The sequence below is a fragment of the Hemiscyllium ocellatum genome, chromosome 4 (genome assembly GCF_020745735.1).
Source record: "Hemiscyllium ocellatum isolate sHemOce1 chromosome 4, sHemOce1.pat.X.cur, whole genome shotgun sequence".
Classification (NCBI taxonomy): Eukaryota; Metazoa; Chordata; class Chondrichthyes; order Orectolobiformes; family Hemiscylliidae; genus Hemiscyllium; species Hemiscyllium ocellatum.
Window position 1 is genome coordinate 140,107,684 of NC_083404.1, and position 12,113 is coordinate 140,119,796.

At 41.0% G+C, this 12,113-nt stretch overlaps 1 protein-coding gene across 1 annotated transcript in view; it reads right to left on the reverse strand.

Moving 5' to 3' along the window:
* The window catches only part of LOC132815125 (laminin subunit alpha-3-like), a 364,209-nt gene that overhangs the window by 21,506 nt on the left and 330,590 nt on the right, over positions 1 to 12,113 (reverse strand). The window contains exons 71-75 of the mRNA XM_060823918.1: positions 10,630 to 10,805; positions 9,211 to 9,400; positions 4,749 to 4,901; positions 3,681 to 3,831; positions 1,202 to 1,332 (exon numbers count right to left, since the gene is read on the reverse strand). Of these exons, the coding sequence (XP_060679901.1) occupies positions 1,202 to 1,332; positions 3,681 to 3,831; positions 4,749 to 4,901; positions 9,211 to 9,400; positions 10,630 to 10,805 (801 nt within the window). The remainder of the gene's footprint in view (positions 1 to 1,201; positions 1,333 to 3,680; positions 3,832 to 4,748; positions 4,902 to 9,210; positions 9,401 to 10,629; positions 10,806 to 12,113) is intronic.

Below are 12,113 nucleotides of genomic sequence, written 5' to 3' on the forward strand. Positions count from 1 at the left end.
CACTCGGGAGAGCTTACTAGAGAGGCAGAGAAAATGTGACAAGAGAACCCTAAAACGAATGCATCATCCACATTGACACATCTGAATCATTTGCCCCAGAGTGCACTGAAATCACTCCACAGAGGCTGGTATCCCATCACCTAGTCACCCTTTATTTACATTTGAAAGGTCCTTTACACTGAGCCAGCTCTCAGAGTGAACAGAACCTGTGACACTCCTGTTTGCATCTGCCAACCGGGCTCCCTAATTGGACCAGATTAAGAACCCCAATCAGGGAACTCATATTCTGTGAGGTCCACCCAGCTGACCTCATTACAATTACTACATGCACAAGCTGAAGAAGAAGCATCCATGAAGGCATCAACACTTTGAGTGTCACCAAATGGAGTACAGGGAGGCCAGTGCAAGCAGGTGGAAAGCGGATGCAGAATCCAGGGCATCTCCCCCACCCCCCTAAGACTGAGTATGCAACTTCAAGACATGACTACTCAACCACTGAAACCACTGAGACATGAAACCCACCCACCATCTCAGGGAAGCAAGACGTCCCCAACCCTGAGGGACTGCCAAAGAAAAAGAAGTTTTTGTACTCTCTGCTTATCTTTTAAAGACCAGGATCCTGTATGCCTTATAAACTATTTTCTCAACCTGTCTTGCCACAGAGAGATTACTTTTGCATAAAGATGTCCTGATTCCCTGAACCTTCAATTTCATCTGTCATGTATTGAGCAATTACAGCAGCCTGTCTATGTCCTTTTAATATCTACCATTATTGTTCAAACAGTTACAATCCCTCCAAATATTTGTGTCTGTCTGAAAAATTTGAAACTGTGACCTGTACATCAAAGTCTATATCGTTAGTATAGGTGACAAAAAAGAGTTCCCTGGGGAAGCCAATTACATAATGCTTTCCAGCCTCAAAAACAATCATTCATCCTTATTCTCTGTTCCTTGTCACTTCGTCCCAGGCTGCTAGTACCCCTTTCATTCCATGGACTTTAACCGTGATAACAAGTCTTTTATATGCTATTGGATATTGGGCATACCTGACTTCAGAATGCTTTCAGGACTGGTAAACACTGTTATACCTGAAACAATACTTGCAGCAAGACTATAGGTTGTCACAATCCATTTAATACAAAACACAGAAGGTGAATAAAGTTTAATGGTAGGTAGCTGATTATTTAAGAATTATTCTTACCTTTCCCTTGTACATATATAGACTGAGATAATTTCCTTGAGAGCTGTTGATATGAAAGAGGATTCCAGTCTGGCTTTGAGGGCGCACTGCAAACAGGAGCTCAAAGTCCTTGCCCACCACAAATGAGTTATCTGAAAACAAGCATTCAGACATCAGAAATGAAGGATATTGATGATAATGTTTATAGGGTTGTGCTGTGCTAATGCACAGTAGGGCACTACAACTTGTGCTTCCTTATCAGATTAAGCTGCAGTTTCAGTGAAAAAGAGCAGAGAGAGAGAGAGAGAAAAAAATTTTCATGCCTGCAGCTCCTTTCATTGCATCAGAATGTCCCAAAGCATTTTACATTGTAATCATTGTTGTAATAGAGAAAATGTAGTCAATTTGTCACAGCGAGTCTCATAAACTGCGAATCTATAACAATCTGAAGCATTGCCATAAGGGTGATCACAGGTTGAGTGGTTGGTGAGTAACTGCTGCTGGGGACTGTGCAACTGATATCGCAAAAGCCTTTTTTTTTAGAAAAAGCCCTAAAATACCGTACTACCATTTATTAATTTTGATAAAGTTTACAGCCAGCATGAAATTGACTGCAAGATGTAGACATTATAAATTACAAATCAGTTAAGATTATTAGTTAATTAACACAATATAAATGGCAGCTCAAGTGATGTGCTGCAACTGCAGGATGTGGGAACTGATGTGTTCCAGGCCAAAAGATATGCAGGAAATGTCTGCACAGCAGGGACTTCAGTTCAGAGGTAGTGCATTGGATGCTCAGCTACAGATGTTGCGATATGTCAGGGAAAATGAATGCTCCCTTCCCAATATATTCCAAGAGGCATTCACAACTCTCATGATGGAGTCTTCTGATTTGGCTAGTGAACAGGAACAGGAGGATGTGACCTCAAGTAGGGTAATCTTGAGGTCAGGCCCACAGGAGCCTCACCTCTTATAATTGTTGGAGGGTTAGTGCTGAGGAAATGCTGCACTGGGGGAGGGTCAGTGCTGAGGGAGCGACACACTGTCAAGGGGGTCAGTGCTGGAGGAGTGCCACACTGTCAGGGGGTCAGTGCTGAGGGAGCGCCGCACTATCAGGTCCAGCTGGTCTTGCATGAGATTGAGGGCTGTAATGTGGATGAGGTAATTAATAATGGCATGGGAAGCCATTCAAGTGGGAGGGAGGGAAAGGGAATGTTGTGGTAGTAACAGGCAGGATGATAAAGGAAATTGAGCAAAGAGCAAGAGTCCAAATGTCTGCATGACAGTGCCAGACTTTGGAATATCTGCTGAAGCTTGGAAAGGAACTTGCAGTGGAAGGGGGAGTATCCATTGTTGTAGTCCATGTTGTACCAATGACATATGGAGGCTGAGCTAGGAAAGAGACTCTACTAAGGGAGTATGAGAGGCCAGGTGATAATTTGAAAGCAGAACATCCAAGGTAATAATCTCTGTTTACTATCTGAACCACATGCAAATTGGTTTAAGGCAAAAAAGATTAGAAAAGATGGTACAAAGATTGGTGTGTGAGAAGTAGGTTCTAGTTCTTGTGTCAATGACACCAGTGGGGGAGAAAGTGGGATCTGTACTGTTGGAATGTTCTACTCCTGAATTGAATAAGGAACAAGCCATTTATGATCAAAATGAGGAATTTATTCATGCATAAGATCATAAAGTTTTCAAATTCTCTATCCAAGGTTTAAGAACTTCAGTCATTAAATATTTTCAAGACAGAGATGATTGGCTTTTTGATATCAATGACATCACGGGATATGCAGATAATATGGGAATATAACATGGAATAGATGATTAGTGATGATATAGAATGGCAGCAGATCAAGCTTATGGCACTGAATGGCCTGCTTCTGCTCCTAAGCTCCTATCTTCATAGCAATTGAGCATTCCCTCAGCACTGACCCCCTGACAGTGTGGCACTCCCTCAGCACTGACCCCTTGACAATGTGGCGCTCCCACAGCACTGACTCCCCTAATAGTGTGGCGCTCCCTCAGCACTGACCCAGTGACAGCGCAATGCCTCCTCAGTACTGACCCCCACACAGGGCAACGCTTCCTCAGTACTAACCCTCTGACAGTGTGGCGCTCCCTCAGCATTGACCCCCTGACAGTGTGGTGCTCCCTCAGCACTGACCCCCCTGACAGTGTGGTGCCTTCTCAGTGCTGATCCTCCCACAGTGAGCATTTCCTCAGCACTGACCCTTCGACAGTGCAGTGCTCCCTCAGCAATGGACTTCCGACAGTACAGTGTTCTCTCGCACTGACTCTCTGAGAGTGCACTGCATTGGAGGGACAGGCTAGGTTTTGTGTTGAAGTTCTGGAAGAAGGACTTAACTCATAAGTTAATTCAGAAGACAGAATGCTACCTAACAAGTATTTTCACTCATCACATGTGGAAGCAAAAATAATTTCAGAAAAGTTTTCTTTTTATAGAAGGCACAAGTAACTTAAGGATTTGACAAACCTAAAACAACATATCCTCCTTTGGCTGAGAAATAGACCCCTTGCTTAAACTTGCCGTCGAAACATGGTGTGACTCCAAATGTGCGCAGTGGAGAATGCAGTTCACTACCATCCATTTTGAAGTTTCTTAGACATCCCTGAAAACCATGTAGCTGTTTGAAAAATAAAAGACAATTAATGGATTAAAATTATGACCACAACTACATAAATTCTGAATAGGCCAACACAGGATTACTTGACCAAAATATGTGACAAAAAGCTTATGGATGAAACATGATCAACAAGTACAGAAAATACTCAAACAAACAAGCCTTTATATCCAGGGTAGTTAAAAACAAGGGAGGAGAAATATGCTTCACTTATACAAAGCCCTAGTTATCCTATATCTGCGTTCTGGTTATTATTTTGGGAAGGATATATTGGCCTTGGAGTTAGCATGGAAGAAATTCATCAAAATGAAAACAAAGGTCCTGACAGTTATTTGTTAAAAAGAAGTTTAAAGATATGAAGGAGAACAGAGAGGATAGTAGAAATACTTTATTTTCCATCTGAGTGGGGAAGCTAGTATTACCAGATATCATCTAAAAATTAAAGTCAAATCTTTAAGGGTTGGAGTGAGGAACTATTCAACACCGAAAAGGCGGTAGTGATTTAAAACTTATTTTTGCCAAAGAAACTGATGCTAGATCAATTGCTCATTTAAACTCTGAGATTAATGGATTTTTGTTTACCAAGGGTTATGGTGTAAAGTATACAGAGTTAAACCATGGATCAGCTGTGATTTCAACAACAGAACAGGCCTCTTCCTGCTGCTATGCTGCCATGGTGAAAATGGGAAAATTTAGGAGGTATCTCAAAAGGCGAGAGAAAGAGAAAAAGGTATGGGGAAGTAATTCCAGAGCCAAGGCCCTCGAAAGCTGGGTGCTAACAGTGGAATGATTACGATCAGCAATTTACAAGATGCCAGAATCGAAGAATTGCAGTGATCTTGGTGGGCTGTTGGGTTGGAGAGCATTGAAAAGTTGGGAGAGTGGGCAAGGCCACAGAGAGATTGTCAATTCCACTTTACCTTCCTATTGCGTCGCTTTTTGCCTGATGGTAATCCACCCAAATAGAATGGAGATTCAACTTTCAAGAGTGCACTATCGCTAATACTGGCATGTCGTGTCCGAAGTCCATCAATAATGAGCTTTCCTTTATTATTTTCTCTGCTAAACACCACCTTTAAAAGGAAATTAATTACAAAATGGTAAATTAGGAGGGGAGCGGTACAGGAGTCAATAGAAAAATGCAATTAAGTTATTCAATATTGTTCTTATAAATTGTATTACAGAATGAATTTCTTAACGCAACTCAACTTTCCATAATGTATTTTTAAACTTTTCTTATTCAGGTACATGAAATTTTAACAAAAATATTAATGGATTAAGATTTTTTTACATGCAAAGTACCCGCTTCACCACAAACAGCTAATGCAGCTGAAGCAACATGACATTTAGGTAGAGGTTAAATACTCAGAAACAATAGGAGTGTTTGTAAAGGGAAAGAAATTGACACTATAGTTTTGGAGAATTTAGCATTCTCCAACTGGATGGATCGAATGGCATTCTTCAGCCTACTGTGTTGTTAACTTGATTTTCTTCGAGAATTTCCTATTTGTTTATTATAAAATCAAATATTTACAGGTTACATACTGGCTGTATTTATAAGACCATAAGACAAAGGAGCAGAAATTGGGCAATTCCAGACCATTCAGTATTCTGTAAGTTTCAATTAGATCCCATCTCATCCTTATAACATCCATCAAGTATGGACCCAGAGTCCTCAACCATTCCTTATGTGTTAAGCTTTTCATTCTTGCGAGCCTCCTCTGAATATGCTCCACAGCCAGTAACATCCTTCCTGACATATGGGACCCTAAACTGTGCACAATACTCAAAGTGTGGTCTGACCAGAGCGTTATAGAAGCCCAGAAATACATCCCTGCTTTTATATTCAAGTCGTCTCAAGATAAATGCCATCATTTCATTTGCCTTCCTAATTACTGACTCAACCTGCAAGTTTACCCTCAGGGAATCCTGGACTAGAATTCCTAAGTCTCTTTGCACTTCAGACTTCTGAATTTTCTCCCCATTTAGAAAATAAATTCTGCTGTTGGTAGCTTGGTGTAAACAATACAGCTTGAGTTTTGTGATGCCATGATCAAAATACTGACAACAACTTGCATTTCTAAAATATTTTAATTTAGTCCCAAGGTTCTTGACAGGAGTGTTGTCAGACAAATTTTGATATTGAACCACTTGAGGAGTTAAGGTGACCAAAGGTTTCTTCTCATACAGCAGGATTTAATGGGTGTCATTAAGGTAAAAGGAGGAATGTTGAGGCAGGAAAGGTTTGAAGGGATATGGGCCGAGCACAGGCAGGTGGGACTAGTTTAGTTTGGGATTATGTTCGGCATGGACTGGTTGGACCGAAGGGTCTGTTTCTGTGCTTTATGACTCAGAACATTCAGGTTTGAAGCAGCTGAAAGCACAGTCATCGATGGTGGTGAAATGGAACTGTGAATGTGCCACAGACCAGAACTAGCGAGAGGGTTGTGGGCCTGAAGGAAAGGTAGTGAGATTTGTTATTTGGACAAGCAGAGTGAGTGGGCAAATACATGGTAGATGTTGTATAACACAGATGAATGTGAGGTTATCCACTTTGGGAGCAATAACAGGGAGGCAGATTATTCTCAGAATTGCTATAAATTGAGAGAGGAGAATGTGTAGTGAGACCTGGGTATCCTTGTAGACTAGTCACTGAAGGTAAGCATGCAGATGCAGCAGGTACTCAAGAAGAAAAATGGTATTTTGGCCTTCATAGTGAGAGAATTTAAGTAAAGGAGCAGGGATGTCTTACTGGAAACGTACATAGTCCTAGTGAGACAGCACCTGGAATATCGCATGCAATTTGGTCTCCTTATCAGAGGAAGGATGTTCTTGCTACAGAGGGAGGGCAGTGAAGGGCTGATGTATGAGGAGAGACTGAGTCAGTTAGAACTACATTTGCTGGAGTTCTGAAGCATGAGGGGGAATCATAGAAACTTATAAAAGTCAAACATAACTAAGCAGGTAAGATGCAGGACAAGTGTTCCCAATGATCAAGGAGTCCAGAACCAGGGGTTACAGTCTAAGGATATAGGATAGGCCATTTAGGACTGAGATAAGGAGAAATTCATTCACCCAGAGAACGGAGAGCCCATAGAATTTTCTACCATAGAAAGCGGTTGAGGCCAATACATTGTATGATTTCTCAAAGGAATTGGATATAGCACTTGGGGCTAAAGGAGTCAGAGGATATGGGGAAATGTGGGAACAGGCTATTAAATTGGATGAATAGGCATGATCATAATGAATGTTTGAGCAGGCTGAAAGGGCCAAGTGGTCTACTGCTGCTCTTATTTTCTATGTTAGGAGTGAGGCAATGGTTTCAGCCAACAGATAGATTAACAGTACAATTTCCCAGAAGTACCTTTTCCCTATACATAGAACACAGAACATAACAGCGCAGTACAGACCCTTTGCCCCCTCGATGTTGCACCAACCTGTAGAACCAATCTGAAGCCCATCTAACCTACACAATTCCATTCTTGTCTATATATGCCTATCCAATGACCATTTAAATGCCCTTAGAGTTGATGAGTCTACTACTGTTGCAGGCAGTGCATTCCATGCCCCTACCAATCTCTGAGTAAATAAACTACTCTCTGACACCTGACCTATATCTTTCACCCTTCAATTAAAAGCTGTGACCCCTCGTGCTAGCCATCGCCATCCGAGGAAAAAGGCTCTCACTGTCCAAACTATCTAACCCTCTGATGATCTTATATGTCTCAATTAAGTTGACTCTCATTCTTCTTCTCCGTAAATAAAACAGCTCAAGTCCCTCAGCCTTTCCTCCTAAGATTTTCCCTCCATACCAGGCAACATCCTAGTAAATCTCCTCTGAACCCTTTCCAATGCTTCCACATCCTTCCTATAATGTGGTGACCAGAACTGTATACAATACTCCAACTGTGGCTTCACCAGAGTTTTGTGTAGCTGCAGCATGATCTCATGGTTCCAAAACTCAATCCCTCTACTAATAAAAGCTAATAGACTATATGCCTTCTTAACAACCCTATCAACCTGGGTGACAACTTTCAAGGATCTATGAACCTGGACACCGAGGTCTCTCTGCTGTTCTACATTACCAAAAATCTTACCATTAGCCCAGTACTCTGCATTCTTGTTGAGAAAATGCTGGAAAATCTCAGCAGGTTTGGCAACATCTGTAAGGAGAGAAAAGAGCTGACGTTTCGAGTCTAACTGACCCTTTTGTCAAAGCTTTGACAAAGGGTCAGTTAGACCCGAAACGTCAGCTCTTTTCTCTCCTTACAGATGCTGCCAGACCCCCTGAGATTTTCAGCTTTTTCTCTTTTGGTTTCAGATTCCAGCATCCGCAGTAATTTGCTTTTACTCTGCACTCCTGTTACTCCTTCCAAAGTGAATCACCTCACACTTTTCCACATTAAACTCCATTTGGCCACCTTTCAGCCCAGCTCTGCAGCTTATCCCCGTCTCTCTGTAACCTGCAATATTCTTTGTCATTATCTACAACTCTACTGACCTTAGTGTTATGTGCAAGTTTACTAACCCATCCTTCTATGCCCTCATCGAGGTCATTTATATAAATGACAATCAACAGTGGACCCAAAACAGATCCTTGCAGTACACTACTATTAATTCAACTCCAGGATGAACATTTCCAATCAACTACCACCCTCGGTCTTCTTTAGGCTAGCCAACTTCTGATCCAAACCACTAAATCACCCTCCATCCCATGCCTCCATATTTTGTGCAATAGCCTACCATGGGGAATTTACCGAAATCCATATACACCACAGCAACATCTTTAACCTCATCTACCTATTTGGTCACCTTCTCAAAGAACTCAATAAGATTCGTGAGTCCTGACCTAGCCCTTCACAAAATTGTGTTTACTATCTTTAAACAACCTATTCCTCTCTAGATGATTATAAATCCTATCTCTTATAACCTATTCCAACACTTTACCCACAACCCAAGTAAGGCTCACTGGTCTATAATTACAAGGGTTGTCTCTACTCTCCTTCTTGAACAAGGGAATAACATTTGCTACCTTCCAGTTTTCTGGCACTACTCCTGGAGAGAATGATGACATAAAGATCAAGCTAAAGGCTTGGCAATCTCCTCCCTGGCTTCCCAGAGAATCCTAAGATAAATCCCATCCGACCCAGGGGACTTATCTATTTTTACACTTTCCAGAATTGCTACCTCCTCCTTGTGCACCTCAATCCCATCTAGTCTAGTAGCCTGTATCTCAGTATTCTCCATGACCACATTGTCTTTTTCTAGTGTGAATACTGACGAAAAGTATTCATTTAGCACTTCGCCTATCTCCTCTGACTCCATGCACATTTTCCCATTACTATGCCTTGTATTTGCAGATAAAAGCTAGTGTTTACTTACTGTATGCCACTTTCCATCATTGTGCTTAACTTTGCTCTTAATTTTCAGTTTCTTCTCATTAACAGTAAAGGAAAAGATGAAACGACCTCTCGAAACGTAAAGTATCATGGAGGATTTCCCTGACTTATCTGCTACATAAAAGATGGTTCCTTCTGTTGCAACTGTTCGCACGTCGATGGAGAATGTTGACCTGAAAAATGTAATTATGTAAATATTGTATTTAAAACATCAGTATGAGTGTTCCCAATACAGGAGACAGGGTGGCACCATTAAAAGTGGCCAACATGATCCATCTGCACATATGTAGTTGCACACAGTATTAATAATACTCAATGGAAGCACTTGATATTCCCTGATCCAGAACAAAAACTCACAGCACAGTAAGTGGTGCGTTAGTGTTTGGAATTGAAAATTTTACAATACTCTGTTCCATCTTCTACCTCTTCACCTGATGAAGGAGCAGTGCTCTGAAAGCCTGTGATTTCAAATAAACCTGTTGGACCATGATGTTGTGTGATATCTGATATCTACTACCAGTCAGCAAGACTGAGCTACACAGGACTTTTTCTTTACAGATTGTACCGGGAATAAACAACTATTCATATTGATTGAACTCCCTATAATAGATTTTTAAACAAATTTGCTCATGGTTGAGTGTCACTGGTAAGGGATGTTGCCCATCCCTAATTGCCATTAAACTGAGTGGCTTACTTGGCTATTTGAGAGGTAAGTTCAGAGTCAACCACATTGCTCTGTGGCTGTAGGCAAGGCAAGGCAAGGAAGGCAGATTTCCTTCCCTTAAAGACATTTGTGAACCAGGTGCGTTTTTCTGACAATTGACAATGGTTATATAGTCACATTTAAGGCCAACTTTTAAGGCCAGATTTTTAATATGCAAGGTATTATAGTTATTTATGCAAACACAGGATAAGGTGACATTTATGATAAATGGCATTTGTTGCTGGATGCAAGTTTTAAAACAACAAACAATACACCAACTTTACATGTGCATATGTGGTGCTCCACCTAGCAATGACATTGGTCACAAAGCAGCCTTAAAATATATCAGAGTGCCTTTCATTATGAAAGGAACACAGAGAATGCTGGAGAAACTCTGCAGGTATGGCAGCATCTACGGCTAGAGGAACAAAGGTAACGTTTCAACTCCGTTATGACTCTCCTTCAGAACTGGTGAAGTGTTTGTCTCAGACTTCTAGCATCTGCAGTATTTTGGTCTTTTATCATGTTCCTGGTTGAGATTCAAGAAATGCTGTTTTCTAACACAAGTATCAGGCCACACAACAAATGAAGTACTTTCTTTTAAATCCCAATGGAACAGAGTGAGTATGCAAATTTGCATTATAACAGCTATTTGTTAAACATACATATTGACAGATTATAAATAATAATTCACTTTACCTCTCTTTAAATGATTCAGGGACAAAGTCATATTCCAATCTGCTGTCTGGTGAATCGCCAAATTGGTAGGCGCCACTGACTGATTTTGGTTGCCATGGCAACTGGCAGTCCTTTGATTCTTGGCCTGTATTCTCCTTAGTTGAATAATCAGGAATAACTTTTTGATTCTTTCCATTCTGTGACAAAGAAAACCTTCTATCAACATAGAACATTACAGTGCAGTACAGGCCCTTCAGCCCTCGATGTTGCACTGTCCTGTGAAACCAAACCGAAGCCCATAGAACCTACACTATTCTATTTTCATCCATATGTATATCCGATTACCATTTAAATGCCTTTAAAGTTCACGAAACTACTACTGTTGCATGCAGGCTATTCCACACCCCTACTACTCTCTGAGTAAAAAAATTACCTCTGTCATCTGTCCTATATCTATCACCCTCAAGTTCAAAGCTATATCCCCTCATGCTAGCAATCACCATCCGAGGAAAAAGGCTCTCACTGCCCACTCTATCTAACCCTCTGATTATGTTATTTGTCTCGATTAAATCACCTCTCAACCTTCTTCTCTCCAATGAAAACAGCCTCAAGTCCCTCAGCCATTCCTCGTAAGACCTTCCCTCCACAACAGGCAAAATCCTAGCAAATCTCTTCTGAACCCTTTCCAAAGCTTCCACATTCTTCCTGTAATACGGCAACCACAACTGTACGTAATACTCCAAGTGCAGCCGCACCAGAGTTTTGTACAGCTGCAGCATGACCTTATGGCTCTGAAACTCAACCCCTCTACTAATAAAAGCTAACACACAGTATGACTTCTTAATAGCTCTATCAGCCTGGGTGGCAACTTTCAAGGATCTATGCACATCTCTTCTACACTACCAAGATTCTTACCATTAACCCAGTATTCTGCATTCCTGTTACTCCTTCTAAAGTGAATCACCTCACACTTTTCCACATTAAACTCCATTTGCCACCTCTCAGCCCTGCTCTGCAGTTTATCTATGTCCCTCTGTAAATTACAACATCCTTTGGCACTACTCATAACTCTATCGACCTTAGTGTCATCTGCAAATTTACTAACCCATCCTTCTACGCCCTCATCCAGGTGATTTTTAAAAATAACAAACAGCAGGTATCCCAAAACAGATCCTTGTGATATACCACTAGTAAATGAACATTTTCCATCAACCATCACCCTCTTTTCTTTCAGCTAGCCAATTTCTGATCCAAACCACTAAATCACCCTCAATCCCATGCCTCCATATTTTGTGCAATAGCCTAATGTGGGGAACCTTATCAAATGGCTTACTGAAATCCACATACACCACATCAACTGCTTTACCCTCATTGACCTATTTAGTCACCTTCTCAAAGAACTCAATAGAGTTTGTGAGGCATGACCTACCCTTCAAAAAACTGTATTGACTATCCTTAATCAACGTATTCCTTTCTAGATGATTATAAATCCGATGTCTTATAAC